The sequence below is a fragment of the Bubalus bubalis genome, chromosome 6, assembly GCF_019923935.1.
Source record: "Bubalus bubalis isolate 160015118507 breed Murrah chromosome 6, NDDB_SH_1, whole genome shotgun sequence".
NCBI lineage: Eukaryota > Metazoa > Chordata > Mammalia > Artiodactyla > Bovidae > Bubalus > Bubalus bubalis.
The window spans coordinates 8,267,018-8,287,906 of NC_059162.1; the positions used below are offsets into that span (position 1 = coordinate 8,267,018).

General features: G+C 42.0%; 2 protein-coding genes across 6 annotated transcripts in view; one reads left to right on the forward strand and one right to left on the reverse strand.

Annotated features, from left to right (window-relative positions):
* Nucleotides 1-15,324, forward strand: part of CFAP126 (cilia and flagella associated protein 126) — a 51,571-nt gene extending 36,247 nt beyond the window's left edge. Inside the window, exons 1-5 of one of the 3 annotated variants that reach the window (XM_006048456.4) lie at nucleotides 9,752-11,483; nucleotides 13,007-13,069; nucleotides 13,265-13,345; nucleotides 13,836-14,012; nucleotides 14,386-15,324. In XM_006048456.4, the coding sequence (XP_006048518.2) occupies nucleotides 11,457-11,483; nucleotides 13,007-13,069; nucleotides 13,265-13,345; nucleotides 13,836-14,012; nucleotides 14,386-14,652 (615 nt within the window). In that variant the 5' untranslated portion in view covers nucleotides 9,752-11,456 and the 3' untranslated portion in view covers nucleotides 14,653-15,324. Of the gene's footprint in view, nucleotides 1-9,751; nucleotides 11,484-13,006; nucleotides 13,070-13,264; nucleotides 13,346-13,835; nucleotides 14,013-14,385 lie in introns of those variants that run through there. The other 2 variants (XM_025287482.3, XM_044944114.2) reach the window with 2 other exon arrangements.
* Nucleotides 15,325-17,325: 2,001 nt separating this feature from the next.
* SDHC (succinate dehydrogenase complex subunit C) overlaps nucleotides 17,326-20,889 on the reverse strand; it is a 29,993-nt gene continuing 26,429 nt past the window's right edge. For all 3 annotated transcript variants that reach the window (XM_025287484.3, XM_006048458.4, XM_025287483.3), the window contains one exon: nucleotides 17,326-18,190. In XM_025287484.3, coding sequence (XP_025143269.2) covers nucleotides 17,988-18,190 — 203 coding nt within the window. In that variant the 3' untranslated portion in view covers nucleotides 17,326-17,987. The remainder of the gene's footprint in view (nucleotides 18,191-20,889) is intronic.

Sequence of the window (20,889 nt, forward strand, 5' to 3'; positions counted from 1 at the left end):
ATTAAAAGACACTTGCTCCTTGGAAGAAAAGCTATGACAAATGTAGACAGCATATTAAAAAGTAGAGACATCACTCTGCCAACAAAGATACATATAATCAAAGTTATGGTTTTTCCAGTAGTCATGTATAAATGTGAGAGTTGTACCATAAAGAAAGCTGAGTGCTGAAGAATTGATGCCTTAGGATTGTGGTGCTGGAGAAGACTCTTGAGAAGCTGAAGCTCCAATCCTTTGGCTACTTGATGCAAAGAGCTGACTCATTAGAAAAGAACCTGATGTTGGGAAAGACTGAGGGTAAAAGGAGAAGAGGGCGACAGAGGATGAGATGTTTAGATAGCATCTCGGACTCAATGCACATGAACCCGAGCAAACTGGGGGGTGGGAAGGACAGGATTCCTGGCGTGCTGCAGTCCATGGGGTCTCTAATAGTCGGACACGACTTTGCGACTGAACAACACAACCAAGTTTTTACTATTGAGGCTACTAATGATTCTTCTGGTTTTAAAATTGCCATGGGGGGAATTCCCTGGCCATCCAGTGGTTAGGACTCTGAGATTTCACTGCCAAAGGCCTGGGTTCAATTCCTGGTTGGGGAACTAAGATCCTGCAAGCTGCATGACAAAAAAAGGGGGGAAAAATTGCCATAGGAAGTAAAAATACACTGAAAGTTCAAGTAGAAACTTTTGACTGTTACCAATTAGAAAGCACTAAATGAGATAGTTTACCTAACAATGCAAATTTTTCTTTAATGTCTGGGAAGAGATGCAGGATAAAAGCAAACTTGAAGGTCTAACCAATCTATCAAGGCCTCAAGATCTCTGATACATGTTTGGAGAGGGAATGACCTCTAGAAGGCAATTTGGCAGTATCTATCAAATTGCACATAACTTTTGACTTCACAATCTTATTTCTATAAATTTATCATACAAATATACTCACACAATGAAAAATAACACATGTACAAAGTTAGTCATTGCTGCATTGTGATAGCAAAAGTTTAAAAACAAACTAAATGTTCAACAACAGGAAACTGGTTATATAAATTATAATACATCATCAGTGTGATACTATGCAGCTGTAAAATAAGCAAGGAAGCTCTTTAGCACTAATATTTAATGATATTCAAAATATGTCTTTTGATCTTAAAAATAAAGTAGTATGTATGCTGTGATAGATGAAAAAGGTAATGAATAAAATATATTTTTCTATGTATTATTTCTATCCTTTAAAAAATTTGTTTTATTTTTATTTCATTTTGTGAAGCATGTGGGATTTCAGTTCCCTAATCAAAGAACAACCGTGCCCCTTGCATTGGGAGCATGGAGTCTTAACCACTAGACCGCCAGGAAATCCCTACTATTTCTATTCTTGAATATGCACAAAAGCATGGAAAACTACACAGAAAACTGATAACTGACTGTGGGAAAGTTATTACCTATTTTTTTTAAAAGAAGATCTGCTGCTTCAAAGCAAAAGTTTTACCTTCTATGGTCTCTCTCCACTTAAACTAACCAGCATTCTTTCTGTTCTTCCCATTCTCTCCTACTGTATTAGTTAAGACTCTTTCTTACAAGGTTGAAAGAAAGGTGTGAACCCAAGTTATCTCAGGATGGTGGCTGTCAGTGAGGAAGCAAATCAGTTGGCTGACTTGCAGAGGAAAAAGAAATGGAGGGAAAAAAATCTCCCTTCCTGATCATGTTCTATCGTCCAGATTCTAATACCCTCTGAGACCCAAACTATACTATCTACTTTTGAAATCTGTTATAAATATCCTATAACTTTATAATAAATTCCCCCTTTTCTGTTTCAGGTAACCTGAATATGTACTTCTTTTTACTGGGCAGTCTTGAGCCAATGATAATGCTAAAATTATTGAACACTCACTATGCATCAAGCACCTACTAGGCATGTTATGTATGTTTAATGCTCAAAACTAAAATTATGCTCATTTCACACCATAAGGGTACTCAGATCCAGGAAGATCAACTAACTTATCCAAAGTCACACATTTAGGCAGAGCTAGAATTTAATCCATGCAATCTGATTCCAGTGCTCAAGGTGGTAGCTGCCCTCAATTATACAGTTTATACATTTCCTCTAGACACAAAGTAAGTTTGTTGTTCAATGGCAGATGATCCCAATCCAAATAAAAGATTTCCTAATGGTCTAAAGAACAGTATGAAAAGGCAAAAAGATAGGACACTGAAAAATGAACTCCCCAGGTCAGTAGGTGCCCAATATGCTAGTGGAGATCGGTGAAGAAATAACTCCAGAAAGAATGAAGAGACAGAGCCAAAGCAAAAACAATACCTAGTTGTGGATGTGACTGGTAATGAAAGTAAAGTCTGATGCTGTAAAAAACAATAATGCTTAGGAACCTGGAATGTTAAGTCCATGAATCAAGGTAAATTGGAAGTGGCCAAACAAGAGATGGCAAGAGTGAACATCCACATTTTAGGAATCAGTGAACTAAAATGGACTGGAATGCGTGAATTTAACTCAGATAACCATTATATCAACTACTGTGGGCAAGAATCCCTTAGAAGAAACGGAATAGCCCTCATAGTCAACCAAAGAGTCTGAAATGCAGTATTTGGATGCAGTCTCAAAAATGACAGAATGATCTCTGTTTGTTTCCAAGGCAAACCATTCAGTATCACAGTAATCCAAGTCTATGCCCCAACCAGTAATGCTGAAGAAGCTGAAGTTGAACGGTTCTATGAAGACCTACAAGACCTTCACAAAAATCTAAAAGACGTCCTTTTCATTATAGGGGACTGGAATGCAAAAGTAGGAAGTCAAGAGATATCTGGAGTAACAGGAAAGTTTGGCCTTGGAGTACAAAATGAAGCAGGGCAAAGGCTAACAGAGTTTTGCCAAGAGAACACACTGGTCATAGCAAACACCTTCTTCCAACAACACAAGAGAAGACTCTATACATGGACATCACCAGATGGTCAACACCAAAACCAGATTGATTATATTCTTTGCAGCCAAAGATGGAGAAGCTCTATACAGTCAGCAAACACAAGACCGGGAGCTGACTGTGGTTCAGATCATGAACTCCTTATTGCCAAATTCAGATTTAAATTGAAGAAAGTAGGCAAAACCACCAGACCATTCAGGTATGACCTAAATCTAATCCCTTAAAATTATACAGTGGAAGTGAGAAATAGATTCAAGGGATTAGACCTGATAGACAGAGTGCCTGATGAACCATGGATGGAGGTTCATGACATGGTACAGGGGGCAGTGATCAAGACCATCCCCAGGAAAAAGAAATGCAAAAAGGCAAAATGGTTGCTGAGGAGGCCTTACAGATAGCTGAGAAGGGAAGAAACACTAAAGGCAAAGGAGAAAAGGAAAGATATACCCATTTGAATGCAGAGTTCCAAAGAATAGCAAAGAGAGATAAGAAAGCCTTCCTCAGGAGAAGGAAATGGCAAGCCACTCCAGTGTTCTTGCCTGGAGAATCCCAGGGATGGGGGAGCCTGATAGGCTGCAGTCCATGGGGTTGCACAGAGTCAGACACGACTGAAGCGACTTAGCAGCAGCAGCAGACAACTGTGTGGTATTATTATTAGCTCCATTTTAAAGACGAAAACAGCACCAAACATAACCAACTCAGCACCAAACATAACCAACTTGTCTAAAGTCACCTCTGTGGTACGTGGCAGAGTGCAGAGCTGAAACTTGGCAGTCTGATTCCAGGGTTTGTGCTTGTAATAGTAACAGAATAGCAGTGGAGCAATGGTAATAACAAAAACAACCCCCCACCCCTCAACCCAAATGGGGTTTCAGAAATGGAAGAGATACAAAGACAACAGTCAACACCAAAGAGACAAGGAAATACTGCAACCCCCTCTTCCTCCCTTCCTCCTATCACTTTATCATATGAGTCACCAGGGAAGCTCTCCTACCACTACTAGAGAATGCTTTTGTAATTGGTGGTGGTAGAATTCTCTAGTTATATATAACAATTTATTGGTATCCGCTGTAGATGGGGAGAAGGGTCAAGTTGGTATAACGTTTGTACTTAAAAGAATGATGATGATTGAAAAAAGAATTGCCATGCTGATGATTATGATCTTTTTGCAGTGTTTCCGCCATATCCTCCTAAGAATCTTCATTGTTTGGGGGGATTCTTTGGCCTGAAATAAATAAACAAATTTCATGATTTCAAAAAAAAAAGAAAGCCTTCCTCAGTGATCAGTGCAAAGAAATAAGAGGAAAACAATAGAATGGGAAAGACTAGAGATCTCTTCAAGAAACTTAGAGATACCAAGGGAACATTTCATGCAAAGATGGGCACAATAAAGGACAGAAATGGTATGGACCTAACAGAAGCAGAAGATATTAAGAAGAGGTGGCAAGAATACACAGAAGAACTATACAAAAAAGATCAACATGACCCAGATAACCACGATGGCATGATCACTCACCCAGAGCCAGACATCCTGGAGTGCAAAGTCAAGTGGGCCTTAGGAAACGTCATTACAAACAAAGCTGGTGGAGGTGATGGAATTCCAGTTGAGCTATTTAAAATCCTCAAAGATGATGCTTTGAAAGTGCTGCAGTCAATATGCCAGCAAATTTGGAAAACTCAGCAGTGGTCACAGGTCTAGAAAAGGTCAGTTTTCATTCCAGTCCCCAAAAAGGCAATGCCGAAGAATGTTCAAACTACCACACAATTGTACTCATCTCACATGCTAGCAAAGTAATGCTCAACATTCTCCAAGCCAGGCTTCAACTGTACATGAACCGAAAACTTCCAGTTGTTCAAACTGGTTTTAGAAAAGGCAGAGGAACCAGAGATCAAATTGCCAACATCCGTTAGATCATCAAAAAAGTGAGAGAGTTCCAGAAAAACATCTACTTCTGCTTTATTGACTGCGCCAAAGCCTTTGACTATGTGGATCACAACAAACTGTGGAGAGAGTACCATCTTCTTAAAGAGATGGGAATACCAGACCACCTGACCTGCCTCCTGAGAAATCTGTATGCAGGTCAAGAAGCAACAGTTAAAACTGGATATGGAACAAAAGACTGGTTCCAAATCCAGAAAGGAGTACATCAAGGCTGAATATTGTCTCCCTTCTTATTTAACTCATATGGAGAGTACATTATGCAAAATGCCAGGCTGGATGAAGCACAAGCTGGAATCAAGACCGCCAGGAGAAATATCAATAACCTCAGATATGCAGATGACACCACCCTCATGGCAGAAAGTAAGAAGAACTAAAGAACCTCTTGAAGAAAGTGAAAGAGGAGAGTGAAAAAGTTGGCTTAAAACTCAACATTCAGAAAACTAAGATCATGGCATCTGGTCCCATCACTTCATGGCAAATAGATGGGGAAACAATGGAAACAGTGACAGACTTTATTTTTGGGGCTCCAAAATCATTGCAGATGATGGTGTCTGTAGCCAGGAAATTAAAAGATGCTTGCTTCTTGGAAGGAAAGCTATGACCAACCTAGTTCCAGTTTAGTCACTCAGTCGTGTCCGACTCTTTGCAACCCCATGAACTGCAGCACGCCAGGCCTCCCTGTCCATCACCAACCCCCGGAATCCACCCAAACCCATGTCCATTGAGTCAGTGATGCCATCCAACCATCTTATCCTTTGTCGTCCCCTTCTCCTCCTGCCCTCAATATTTCCCAGCATCAGGGTCTTTTCAAATGAATCGGCTCTCCACATCAGGTGGCCAAAATATTGGAGTTTCAGCTTCAGCATCAGTCCCTCCAGTGAATACCCAGGACTGATCTCCTTTAGGATGGACTGATTGGATCTCCTTGCAGTCCAAGGGACTGTCAAGAGTCTTCTTAAACACCACAATTTAAAAGCATCAATTCTTTGGAGCTCAGCTTTCTTTATAGTCCAACTCTCACACCAATACATGACTACTGGAAAAAACCATAGCCTTGACTAGACAGACCTTTGTTGGCAAAGTAATGTCTCTGCTTTTTAATATGCTGTCTAGGTTGGTCATAACTTTTCTTCCAAGGAGCAACAGTCTTAATTTCATGGCTGCAATCACCATCTGCAGTGATTTTGGAGCCCCCCAAAATAAAGTCAGCCATTGTTTCCACTGTTTCCACATTTGCCATGAAATGATGGGAGCAGATGCCATGATCTTAGTTTTCTGAATGTTGAGTTTAAGCCAACTTTTTCACTCTCCTCTTTCACTTTCATCAAGAGGCTTTTTAGTTTCTCTTAACTTTCTGCCATAAGGTTGGTGTCATCCGCATATCTGAGATTATTGATATTCCTCCCAACAATCTTGATTCCAGTTTGTGCTTCATCCAGCCCAGCATTTCTCATGATGTACTCTGCAAATAAGTTAAATAAGCAGGGTGACAATATAGAGCCTTGACGTACTCCTTTTCCTATTTGGAACCAGTCTGTTGTTCGATGTTCAGTTCTAACTGTTGCTTCCTGACCTGTATACAGGTTTCTCAAGAGGCAGGTCAGGTGGTCTGGTCAGAATCTCTGTCAGAATTTTTCACAGTTTATTACCACAGTCAAAGGCTTTGGCATAGTCAATAAAGCAGAAATAGATGTTTTTCTGAAACTCCCTTGCTTTTTCAATGATCCAGTGGATGTTGGCAATTTGATCTCTGGTTCCTCTGCCTTTTCTAAAACCAGCTTGAACATCTGGAAGTTCACAGTTCACATATTGCTGAAGCCTGGCTTTGAGAATTTTGAGGATTACTTTACTAGTGTGTGAGATGAGTGCAATTGTGCGGTAGTTCGAGCATTCTTTGGCATTGCCTTTCTTTGGGACTGGAATGAAAATTGACCTTTTCCAGTCTGATGGCCACTGCTGAGTTTTCCAAATTTGCTGACATATTGAGTACAGCACTTTCACAGCACCATCTTTTACTATTTGAAATAGCTCAACTGGAATTCCATCACTTCCACTACCTTTGTTCTTAATGATGCTTCCTAAGGCCCACCTGACTTCACATTCCAGGATGTCCGGCTCTAGGTGAGTGTGAGTGATCACATCTTCATGATTATCTGGGTTGTGAAGATCCCTTTGGTACAGATCTTCTGTGTATTCTTGCCACCTCTTCTTAATATCTTCTGCTTCTGTTAGGTCCATACCATTTCTAGACAGCATATTAAAAAGCGGCGATATTACTTTGCCAACAAAGTTCTGTCTAGTCAAAGCTATGGCTTTTCCAATAGTCATGTATGGATATGAGAGTTGGACTATAAAGAAAGCTGAGCACCGAAAAATTGATGCTTTTGAACTGTGGTGTTGGAGAACACTCTTGAGTGTCCGTTGGACTGAAAGGAGATCCAACCAGTCTATCCTAAAGGAAATCAGTCGTGAATATTCATTGGAAGGACTGATGCTGTAGCTGAAACTCCAGTTCTTTGGCCACACAATGCAAAGAACTGACTCATTAGAAAAGACTCTGATGCTGGCAAAGATTGGAGGCAGGAGGAGAAGGGGACGACAGAGGATGAGATGGTTGGATGGCATCACTTACTCGATGGACATGAGTTTGAGTGAGCTCCGGGAATTGGTGACGGACAGGGAAGCCTGGCATGCTGCAGTCCGTGGGTTGCAAAGAGTCTGACATGACTGAGCGACTGAACTGAACTGAACTGAATGGTCTATTTCAGGCATTAGAGAACTGAATCAAATCATGAAAATATCGTGAGGCCTGTTTTTTCAGTGGGGCCTTTATGAGCCCTTCCAACTTTGAAAGAGTTGGTTTGATGAAAGAACAACAGCTGTACCTGAAGTCAAGCAGTCAATCAGAAGAATGGCTAAAATTTAATACAATTTTATTAGAAGCTTGTAAATGCCTGTTACTGATTATATTACAATTCCTGTAAGTGTCTGTGAAACACTAAGTGGAGAATTCACACAGGACTCAGGCAGGATTGAACCATGGATTTTAAAGAGACACAAATAACCTAAAATGGTCACGTCTCCCCACAGAAGAATGGGCTAGAGGATCCAGAAAGAGATCCAAATATCCGGGAATACAATAAAGGTCGTATTTCAAGTCAGTAGGAAAAGACGGCTTATTCAGTAAATGATGCTGAGACAACTAGTTAGGTATCTAGAGACTGACCTCAGTTTAGTCACCAAAACAAAAACCAACAGAACAAAAATTTAAATATAAAAACTGTAACCAGGGGTAAATACTGGAATTTACAAAAAGCTTTCAAAGCACAAGATATGGAAGCACAGAAAGGAAGAGTAATATATTTGACTACATAAATATTAAGAAGATGTCTATGGCAAAAAAAAAAAAAAAAAAGCCACAAACAAAAATTAAATGAAAACCTGGGGGAATTAAATTTTTTAAAAAATAGAAAAAAAAAAAAAAAGAACAAGAAAATCTGGGGGAAAATGTTTGTCACGTAGTTGACAAAGGGCTGATTTCCTCAATACATAAAGTTTCAGACAGCTAATATAAATGATCAATAGCCCAATAGCAAATGGCGAAAAACATGAAAGGCTATTTTCAGGGGAAAAAAAACAAAACATATAAACATAAGGGGGAAAAAACCTCGTAATTAAAGAAATGAAAATGTAAAAAATGAAACACCACGTTTCACCTACAGTTTAAGAAGCAATACAGTGTAATGGTTGAAACTGATTGCTCTAGAGTCAGAATACTTGAGATTGAATCCTGGTTCTACTCCTCACTATGCATTCTCTTGTTTCCTAGGCCTGGGTTCTTCTGAGAACAAAAGGAGAAAATATAATAAAAAGCAATGAAGACTGCATGGCATATAGTAACCACATTAGTTCTTATTATCGGGTGGACAGAAACAGGGAAACCATTGGTATAGTGTTGGAAAGGGAGTGGAGAACTAGGCGCTCACGTGTACCACTGGCAGATGTATAAACTGGCAGTGTCTTTGAGCAGCAATTTGATATTGTCTACTCGTGTTCTAAGTTCATAAACCCTGTGAGTTTGCAGTTCACTTTTAGAATTATCCTACTAATCACATACATTCATAAAGACATGCTTCTATCTCTCTCTCTATATATATCTTTATACTCATAAAGCCATATACTTCTCTCTCTGCTGCTGCTGGTAAGTCGCTTCAGTCATGTCTAACTCCGTGTGACCCCATAGACGGCAGCCCACCAGATCCCCCGTCCCTGGGATTCTCCAGGCAAGAACACTGGAGTGGGTTGCCATTTCCTTCTCCAATGCCTGAAAGTGAAAAGTGAAAGTGAAGTCGCTAAGTCATGCCCGACTCTTAGCGACCCCATGGACTACAGCCTACCAGGCTCCTCCATCCATGGGATTTTCCAGGCAAGAGTACTGGAGTGGGGTGCCATTGCCTTCTCCACTTCTCTCTCTCTCTATATATATATATATCTTTATACTCATAATGATATATAGGTAGATACAGATTTTCATTGCAGCAATGTATGTAACAGCGAAAGACTGGAGATGACCTAAATATAATCTAAATTAGACTAAAAAATACATGATGGTATACCCTAAAATGGAGAAGGCAGTGGCACCTCACTCCAGTACTCTTGCCTGGAAAATCCCATGGATGGAGGAGCCTGGTGGGCTGCAGTCCATGGGGTCGCTAAGAGTCAGACACGACTGAGCAACTTCACTTTCACTTTTCACTTTCATGCCTTGGAGAAGGAAATGGCAACCCACTCCAGTGTTCTTGCCTGGAGAATCCCAGGGACGGGGGAGCCTGGTGGGCTGCCGTCTATGGGCTCGCACAGAGTCGGACACGACTGAAGTGACTTAGCAGCATACCCTAAAATGAAATAATATACTGCTATGAAAAAAATCCCCAAAATGGTCAAAAAAGCAAATCACCAAACAATGTGGACAGCTTACTCCCATTAGTCTAAGAATGCCTATAATATTTCTGGAAGGAGACACAAGAAAATAATAACAGTAGTTGCCTTTGAGGAGCAAGAATGGGAGCTGAAGTCAGATGGAGATTTGCTCTTCATTAAATACCCTTCTGTAAAAATGAAACTTTCTTCCCCATGTACATTTTTTTAATGAAACAAAAACTAGTTAATTAAAAAAATAAGAGTGCAACCATCGTATAACATTACATCTCTGTTAGAAAAGCATACCAGCTAAATATAGAAGTTCTAAGAGAGATGATGCTTGCTTAAGTATAATCATGGCTTTAGGGACCAAAATATTATCACTCTAGAGAGTGATGAGAACCACAGCGACTGAACACATGAGTCTCCTTTCCAGACCTCGTATTATCCATCTGTTAACTACCTCTAAAATAAGAGCTGTTTCTACCTCCACCTCTAGAAGTGTATGAGTGTTCTTGTACTTGGTGTATTGATTGGGATAAGGACTTTGGGGGAAGAAGGAAGGGAGAAGGACTGACAAGCATCCACTAAAATGCTCTCCTGGATCTCAATGATCTATTTTTTTTCTTTGACAACTTATTTCTTAGTTTTTTTCCTTTCATCTTAACACCTTACACATAAACTTTATAATTCAGAAAGCACAATTCCACTTTCTCCCTAACAACCCAGTAGATAGGTCTGATAATGCCATTTTAGATGAGTCTCAGAGAGGTCGCCTGATCCAATAGATATTAGGTTTGTGTCCTAGCATCACCACTTCATCTTCTAAATCTGTTACTTTCCACACTACAGCATTCTTTCATCATCCCTGCTCAGTCTCATGGCACCAACTCCAGATTCCACCTCAACCCAGCCAACATCAAGCACCTGTATTCTTAGGCTGTATGATTCTAGAGAGTGATGGTAGAGACAGGAGTCAATTAAGAACAAAAGATAAGATATGTTTTTCTTTCTGGGAACAAATCTGAATAGACTGCTTTTTAAAACATCATTCCTTTGTTCTGTCTGAGAAAATGAAGTAGTGTACCCTGTAAACAGGGTCTTGGCAGTACTGAGCACATTATCTAGATACTTAATTCACTTTACCTGGTTTCCCCGGTAAAGGTTCTATTATATCATCTTCACAATACAAATGACTACAGAAATTCAGTGAAGGGATGTCAATTGCTTTATATCACACAGCTCCTATGTTCCTGTGTTGAATAAGGACTCAGACCCCAGTGTCTGGGTCTAAAGTATGTTGAACATTACACCACTCCACCCAAAGAACAAACACTGCTCTTGGGCTCCATAATTTGCTAGGGTGGTTAAAGAGCCCAGTCAAAGACAACCTGGAAGTTCTTAAAGCATGCTAAGAACCTGGAAGTTATGCTAGAAAAGTCAGGGCCGCTATTCAACCAGTTTTCCCCCATTTATTTACTCTGTCCCTCACATCTCTAAAATGAAAATGCACCTAAGTTTCAGGGGAGAATACTGGGGGCACTATCACCCAATAAAATGAATAACAAGAAGCAAAAGGCAGCCCCTGCTAATTGCGAGGCCCTCCCGCAAGGGCTGCCTTCTGCGGTTGCCAGGCAACAAAGGTAAACAGCAGGAAGTGGCAGGATCATGGCCACTAACTACAGTGCCAACCAGGTAAGCACTTTTTTCCCTTTTCTGTAACATTTAATTTTGCCTTCCAGAGTCCACCTTTTGCCTGACCCCTCCCATAGGATTCTGATTACTGAATAGACAGAAAAAAAAAAAGTGCTATGTGATAGTATTTTTTTTTTTTAACTTCTTGGCTCTCAGGGGAGGGAGGGCCCAAAGTACATGTAATAAATATTTCTGTGTTAAGATTGTAGGCTCTAATCCAGAGGTCAGCAAATTTTTTTCTGGAAAGGGCCAGAGAGGAAATATTTTAGCCTCTGTGGGCCAAGTGATAAAATCAAAGATACTATATAGGTATGAGAGAAAACATTTTCCATAAAATTTTTGACAAAATTCAAAATATAACAGTATAATTTTTTATATTATTAATGAAAAGAATGAAATTCTTATAGGATGAGAAAATATTTTTGCTTAATTGGGATACAAAGTTAGTGTTCCCTTTTATCAAATCAACTGCAAATGTTCATCTATTAAAAACAGTTCTTAGCTTTCTCAGGCCATCTCAAAACAGACAGGAGGATGGATTTGGCGCATGGGCCAGAGTTTGCTGACCCTGGTCTAGACCAGCACTATAATAAAAAGATAATGTGAATCACAAATGTAACTTCAAATTTTCTAGTAGCTACATGCTGCTGTTGCTGCTAAGTCGCTTCAGTCGTGTCCGACTCTGTGCGACCCCGTAGACGGCAGCCCACCAGGCTCCGCCGTCCCTGGGATTTTCCAGGCAAGAACACTGGAGTGGGTTGCCATTTCCTTCTCCAATGTGTGAAAATGAAAAGTGAAAGCTAAGTCGTGTCTGACTCTTCACAACCCCAGGCACTGCAGCCTACCAGGCTCCTCCATCCATGGGACTTTCCAGGCAAGAGTACTGGAGTGGGTTGGTAGCTAGCTACATGAGAAACATTTAAAAGAAAAAGTTAATTTTAACAATATATTTAATTTAGCCCGGTAAGTCCAAAATATTATTTCTAACATTTAATCAATATTTTAAATTATAGTTAGATGTTTCACGTTCCCTTTTTTTGGTACTAAATCTTCAAAATCCAGTATTCTTTATATAGCTGATCCTTGAACAAGGCAGGAATTAGGGCACAGATCCCCACACAATTGAAAATCTGCATCTAACTTAACAGTCAGCCCTCCGCATCCAGGGTTCCACATTCACAGATTCAACCATTGATCATGTAGTACTATAGTACATGTTTTTTGAAAAAAATCTGTAAGTTAACTTGCACAGTTCAAACCCACATGTTCAAGGGTCGACTATACATACAAAGCACCTCAACTTGGACTGGTCGTGTTTCCAGGGCTCAAGAGCCACACGTGGCTCGTGGCTTCATGCTGGGCAGCACACAGAAAAACGACTTACATGCTGTCTGCAGTGAGTTAAAGCTTACTTAGCTGGTTGTTCATGCCTCTGGTCTTCACATCTAAAGAACTGTGTCTAGCTATCATTTCCTGGGCTTGGGACCTTTGAGTCTCAGGGATTCTTATCTTTCTCTCCACAGTACGAGAAACCTTTCTCACCCAAGTATCTGCAGAACTGGTCTCTTGCGAAGCCAACAAAAGAGGTAGTCCAGCTTCAGTGCACCCTCTTTATATCATACTCTGTAATTCACTGGCACCTCCTAAACTCTTTCAGCATTCTTTGCATTCCCATAGCCTCCTCTCCCTCAGCCCTTAATTCAAATTTAAGCCCTTCAGATACTTTCTCCCACTTTTCCACTCCATCTTCACAAGCACTTTTCTCTCCACCTCTACCCCAGAGGATTTCTTCCCATCAAGGCTACACTCAGATTATTGCCAATGATCGTGGTCATCTGTTGCCTTCAGTGCCCCGTTCCAAGGTGAGATATTCATCTCCATTCTCATCTAGAAAGTTAAAGAACCAAGGCATAGAACTGGAGTAACAGAGGGAAGACTTGTAATCTCCTGCAGCCACTACTTGGAAGATTAAAGTGCAATCTAATTTACATTGTGACAAGAGTGCTCCCAAACTTCCAGCCAACAGGATAGGTTTAACACCCAGAACTCCTTCAGTTGATGAATGATTGATATAAAATGAACACCTTGAGGCAAGAGTGTTATATAGTGGGTACCCTGCCAAACTTAGGCTAAGGATGTAGAGTTTAAGCCAGTGGAGGTAAAGGGGATTAAAAAATTAGGGCAATCTAAATGAGAAAGGGGAAGAGACTGGGGACGTTATGCTTTCAGTCTTGTTTCATGACAATCCCAAAGGTAAAAAGATGGAACTAAGACAAATAGAACAGAACTGCCAATAGGCCAGTTACTGCGAGTGAGAAGCCCTGTTGAGGAATCCCATCTTTTTCCATTTAGGCAAGTCCCTGGGGCTCCTTCATGGGCACCTGGCAAATGCCTCTGAAGGTACCCCCTGCTCGGGCGACCCTGACCTCCCGTACAGCTGCTGGTGCTGCCTCCCTCACCAGATGGATACAGAAAAATCCTGATTTACTTAAGGCTTCCAATGGGTTGCGTCCTGAAATCTTCGGCAAGGTATCTATTTCTCCCACTCTCTCCCTCAATCCTATTTCCTTTTCAACCTCAGAAATGTCTATTGTTATACTAACACAATCCCAGCAGGGGGAACCTTTCACCAATTCTGTCTTATCTTGTCTAGTCCTTAAGCAACCTCTTCGGGTTGAAGGGATAAGCTAAGGACATCTTATCCACCCCACCCATCTCCCCCTTCACACAGTACAAAATGATCTGATCTCAAGGGGAGGTTAATGGTACCAATTTGACATGTATTTGAAACCTGACTTCTTGCCCATGGGATGGGGAAACAGGGATTTAGAATTGAGATGGATTGAGAACGATCTAGGCCTAACCGGAAACACAATTGTCTCTTCTGTTCTACCCCTGACAGCCCCATTATCCAGACAGTCAGAAGAAACTCAGGAAATCTATCACAAAGACTGTACAACAAGCACCAAGCCCCACCATAATCCCAAGCTCCCCAGCCTCAAATCTCAATTCCCCAGATCAACTCCAAAGCTCACATCCCTCTGCGGGTCACACTCCAGGTCCCCAAAGCCCACTCAACTCTCCAGAGTGCCCACCTGGAAGCCCGTGTTTGCCCCACGCAGGCCGTAATCTAGCCGAGGTCCAGAAATGCAAACCTGCAACTCCGTAAGGGTCTAAGGGACTGAGTGGCCTAAGGAAGACCCCCCCTTAATCAGGGAAATTACAGATGGGAATAAAGGCAAATTTGTAAAATAAACTTTTTTTTGTTATTGGAGTATAGTTGCTTTACAATTTTGTGTTAGTAACATTGTATGTTGAATCTTTTACTGACTTGAAATTTTTCTCTTCAGCTCTTGAGGTAGGAGGTAGATGGGCACCCTCCACCTCACTCCCCCAAGGTAAAGCGATTGGAGATTCATTACCTATAAACTGAAACTCCACTTCAAGGCAATAGCAGGACAATTAAGGGAGGAGGCTGGGCCCTGTTCAAACCATTTCTCACTCTGGAAGTCAGGAGACCTCCCCAACCACACATGCACAGAAAGGCTCCTTGCAGGCAGAAGCGGGGAGCAATGTCAAGGGATGCTCTACCCATAACACCTCTTCAGTAGAATCCACCTTGGCTAAGAGATGTGTGCACTCACCTGAGAGAATCCTGATATACCACATATGGACTGTGAACCAGACAAGTCAAAATGATTGGCCAAAGGAAACCAACAAGAAATGCCTCATAAAAGTAATTCAAACTGCTTTGAGGGCACAAGTCTGGGACAGTCTGCCTGTGTGCCTATCCACATGTATTATACTCTTTTTCCTCTTAATAAATACCTTACTTGCTTCACTTTCTTTGTGGGAATTCTTTTCTGCAGAGTCGAAGGGCCAGGGCCCTTGCCACTGACCACTGGTCTAGTACCTAGAATTTGGTGCTTTCACTGCTGCGGCCCAGCCTTAATCTCTGGCTGGGATACCAAGCCCTGCTCTAAGCTGCTGCAGGCCGAGGCCGCCCGAGGTCACTCTGGCCACCTCTTTTAACCCATAATTAGAAGGGTTGGAGGAAATAAATACCCCCTCACTTTTCACTCCGAGCATGAACTTCAAAGTCAGAAGTACGACCATTTAGAGTAGAGCAGGTGTATGTGTATTTGGAGGTGGGGGAAGAAAAGCAACGGGATGCCAGGGTAAGAGACGTAACCCTTGTGTAAGAGATCATATCTGATCTGACAGAACACACAGGGGAACTAAGAGTTGTAAAAGCAAAACTTAAGCAAAAATACAAATATAACTTGAAAACTGAAGCTACAGAAGTGATTAGGAGAGACAAGAAAAATAAAGGGCGACACGCCAAGTAGAAAGTTGGGGCAGAATTACATACATGATGACCACTCTGCCACTCCCCTGACCCAATCACCTGAACGATTAAGTCGTAAGTCGCTCAGTCGTGTCCGACTCTTTGCGACCCCATGGGCTGTACCCTACCAGGCTCCTCCGTCCATGGGATTTTCCAGGCAAGAATACTGGAATGGGTTGCCGTTTCCTTCTCCAGATCTTCCCAACCAAGGGATTGAACCCAGCTCTCCCGCATTGTAGGCAGACACTTGACCATCTGAGCCACCAGGGAAGTCCAGGGAATGATTAAGAAGCCACCAAAAGAGTCCCCTATCCATTTCCCAGCCTCTCATTTCTGTTTATCTTTACCCCTGTTCTGCAACTTCCTGGCACTGGCTGTTACATTTAATGCGCTTGCCAAAGCTTTCCCAGTTCTGGTACCCAGTTGTTCCCTGGTAAGCATGGATGCTTCACTCTGAGGACAAGCACAGAGGACGTCTGGTGTGCACTGGAAAGCCTGTGAGTTGCTCATTCCTGTCCAACCCTTTGCGACCCTGTGGACTGTAGCCCACCAGGCTCCTCTGTCCATGGGATTCTCCAGGCAAGAATCCTGGAGTGGGTTAGCATGCCCTTCTCCAGGGACCTTTCTGACCCATGGACTGAATGCAAGTCTCCTGCATGGCAGGCAGATTCTTTACTGTTTGAGCCACAAGGGAAGCCCCCGGTGTGTGCTGGAAAAGGCTCCCAAGACTTCTCAGGGCCAGTATAGCAAGAAGGGAGACGTGATCATCACTTAAAGCCAAGGACTACTGGGAGCTGGGATGAAGGCTGACAAAGCAGCCAAGCAAGGTCTTCCTCTCCCACTGACACCAATCACAGTCACTGCTGCTTCTCTCCAACCAAAGCTTTAACTGGCTGGCGAGCAGCTCGGTGACACACTAAGATCGGTCGCCCCCGAGTTTCCGGAGACTATCAAAACAGCACTCCCGCCACAGGGAGCTAGGGGCCCAAAAGCCTGGCCTATGTGGATCAGGAAAGTAGCAAGTTTTCTCATGAAACCATAAATGTCTGCCAGGTTTCCATCAATCTCTTTCTTACCTCCACTCTCCCCTCAGCTCATTTACATACTTAGCTCATGGTCCCTTGGCCATCCCCTCCATTGTTCCACTGGATTATAACTCGCTGAACTGTACCTTGGGGCTTCTCATCTGTTCTCAGTGGGATTCTGGAGTTTATAAAAAACTAAAAGCTCTCCACAGCTTAACTTCCTTTCTCCTGCTCCTTTCTTCTCTGAGGTTTCTGTATATTAAATCCGTAGCCACTTTTATTTGATTCCCTGATAATTTTTGAGTACTCACTTAAAAGGACAAATTGCTTCCCTCCCGAGGAAGGCAGGATTGGGGGGATGCAAGCACCTGAGAAGAGGAGACCAGAGGGAGACCAGACGGGGCAGGGAGGAAACTGGCTCCTCCTCCCCAGTTGCCGCTGTCTTGGTTTCTCAAAGTATCAACGAGAGTCAAAGGCAAAATAATAATTTTAATTCAGTTTCAGAAAAAGATGTCACGTGATTCTGGATTAGAAAACATGACAGTAAGAGGTTTGCTTTTTCTGGAAACACAAGGAAAAGAAATAACCCATAACAGATTCAACAATAATCTTCTGGATTTTCTTCTTGCATCAAAAGCTATATATCTTCTCCCCAAGACCTGCTCCAAGAGCCAACTTAACTCTTTTTCTCTCCCGCTAGCTGGGACAGGCTAATTCTCCTGCACCCCCACCCCTCTCCTTTCAGTCACACTGTGTGGGCGCTAAAGACCCTGGGCTCTGACCAATGGACAGAATTGTCCTTTGAGCCAGCAACCCACAGGCAGTGGCACCCGGATCCCCACTCCCAGTCCCCACGGCAGAGGCCACAGAGCTGGCATTGTTTCCACTGTCTCAGGAAGAAGGAGCCAAAGGCTGACCCTCAGCATAAATCAAGGCCTAACATGGAGAGAGAAAGAAGGCTCCTAAGCCCAGAGTAGGCTGCAAGCCGGGGGCAAGAAAAGGGAGTTTTTGCAGTCATTCCATCCTTAGAAATAAGGGGAAAACTGGACCCTTTTCCACCGTTATGGTTCTGTAAGGTACTCTACTGCTGAGCTCCAAGGGGATCTGCAAGCAAAGAAGGGTCTAAACAAATCAGAATAACTTTGCCCTAGCCAAAGACAAGAGTAACAAACAGGAAGACAGGTCAATGTGATAATTTGTAGGATGACGACACTGGGAACTTCGGCTCTTCACATGGCTGCCAGCCCTACAGACGACAACACAGTAAGAACCAGGACAGCCACTCCAGACTGGTGTAGCTGGGAAATCGCCAGGCCTTTTCCTAGATCCCACATCTGTAAAAATAAGAAGAAAAAATGTCAGCAATCAGGGTCCTGGTCACTCTCATAGCTCCTTTCTCAGAAAAGAACTCCACTTAGGAAACTGAAAAGCACTTCCTTATTCTGACCTTCACCTTCCTCGAAACCCACAATACGGTACCTGCCACCCTCTTATCCCAATGACAATAAACGGAATCGATCCTCAGTCCCTATATATAAGAACTTTCAGACTAAATAGATAAAACTTTCCCTCGTGACAACAAAACCAGATCAAGGTTTTCCAAAGTGTGTTTCTCCAAAAACTAGTTTCTCAGAATGTTAAAAGGCATTACATGTGGGAAAAAAAGTTCTGAGGTCAAATAAATTTGGCAACTGTTTAAATACAAGACTTCTTAAACAACCTACTAATGCACACTGTTCATCTCCAAAATGGGGATATAATACATGGTTTTTTAGATATAGTCAACCTCTGAATCCTCTTTGGGAAGCAACATTTGTCCATTGGGGAACTAGTATTTTTAAAAAAAAATACTCTTTGGGGAATTCCCCGGTGGTCCAGTGGTTAAGACTCCACACTTCCAATGCAGGGGGTTCAATCCCTGGTGGGGAAATAATCCCACGTGACTCAAGGCATGGCCAAAAAAAACTACTCTTGGGATCTAGACTCAATTTTGTTTTGACTGTGACATGACCCCACCACTAAGAAATATCTTTTTAGTTAGTACCCAATGTCTGTGTATATATATCTTATATATAAAAGTTCATGAAACAATAAGCAATATTTATCAACACTGTCTGTGTTATATTCTGTATGGCATATTCTATTTAAAGTTCTTTTTTGTTGGTAGCAACCCACTAAATAGATTTTCTACCCACGGAGTCAAAAAACACTAATTTAGACTCTCTTGTGCCCTAGGGATATCAACATATCATATTCTAAAAGCTCTCCTAGGGCAAAAGCCGAGTCTTCAGGTCTCACACTTTCCACACATGACCGCATCAACACAAAGAAGCCCACACTTTAAGAATGCTTCAGAGAAAAATAAGAGCCTGGAAAAAACTCAAGATGAGAAGATGTCCCTACCTCAGGCGTCAAACAGCCTCTACCTAGATAAGATTAGGAGTCAAACAGGCAGTTGCTTGCTTATAAAGAAACAGTTCAGTTCAGTTGCTCAGTTGAGTCCAACTGTTTGTGGCCCTGTGGCCTGCAGCACACCAGGCCTCCCTGTCCATCACCAACTCCCAAAGCTTGCTCAAACTCATATCCATCGAGTCAGTGATGCCATCCAACCATCTCATTCTCCCCTTCTCCCACCTTCAATCTTTCCCAGCATCAGGGTGGGAAATGAGTCAGTTCTTCGCATCAGGTGGCCCAAAGTATTGGAGTTTCAGCTTCAGCATTACTCCTTTCAATGAATATTCAGGAATGACTTCCTTTAGGATAGACTGGTTGGATCTCCTTGCAGTCCAAGGGACTCTCAAGAGTCTTCTCCAACACCACAGTTCAAAAGCATCAATTATTCAGTGCTCAGCTTTCTTTATGGTCCAAATCTCACATCTGTACACGACTACTGGAAAAACCATAGCTTTGACTAGACAGACTTTTGTTGGTGAAGTAATGTCTCTGCTTTTTAATATGCTGTCTAGATTGGTCATAGCTTTTCTCCCAAGGAGCAAGCATCTTTTAATTTCAAGGCATCAGTCACCATCTGCAGTGATTCTGGAGCCCAAGAAAATAGCCTCTAACTGTTTCCACTGTTTCCCCATCTATTTGCCATGAAGTGATGGGATCAGATGCCATGATCTTAGTTTTCTGAATGTTGAGTTTTAAGCCAGCTTTTCACTCTTTTCTTTCACTTTCATCAAGAGGCTTTTTAGTTCCTTTTCACTTTCTGCCATAAGGGTGGTGTCATCTGCATATCTGAGGTTATTGATATTTCTCCTGGCAATCTTGATTCCAGCTTGTGCTTCATACAGCCCAGCATTTCACATGATGTAGTCTGCATATAAATTAAACAAACAGGGTGACAATATACAGCCATGACATACTCCTTTTACAATTTGGAACCAGTCTGTTGTTCATGTCTGGTTCTAACTGTTGTTTCTTGACCTGCATGCAGATTTCTCAGGAGGCAGGTCAGGTGGTCTGGTATTCGCATCTCTTTCAGAATTTTCCAGTTTGCTGCGATCCACACAAAGGCTTTGACACAGTCAATGAAGCAGAAGTAGATGTTTTTCTGTAACTCTCTCGCTTTTTCGATGATCCAATGGATGTTGGCAATTTGATCTCTGGTTCCCCTGCCTTTTCTAAATCCATTTTGAACATCTGGAAGTTCTTGGTTCATGTACTACTGAAGCCTGGCTTGGAGAATTTTGAGCATTATTTTGCTAGGATGTGAGATGAATGCAATTGTGCAGTAGTTTGAACATTCTTTGGCATTGCCTTTCTTGTGGATTGGAATGAAAACTGGCCTTTTCCAGTCCTGTGGCCACTGCTGAGTTTTACAAATTTGCTGGCATACTGAGTGTAGCACTTTCACAGGATCATCTTTCAGGATTTGAAATAGCTCAACTGGAATTCCATCACCTCCACTAGCTTTGTTCATAGTGATGCTTTCTAAGGGCCACTTCACTTCGCACTCTAGGATGTCTAGCACTAAGTGAGTGATCACACCATCGTGGTTATCTGGGTCCTGAAGATCTTTTTTGTATAG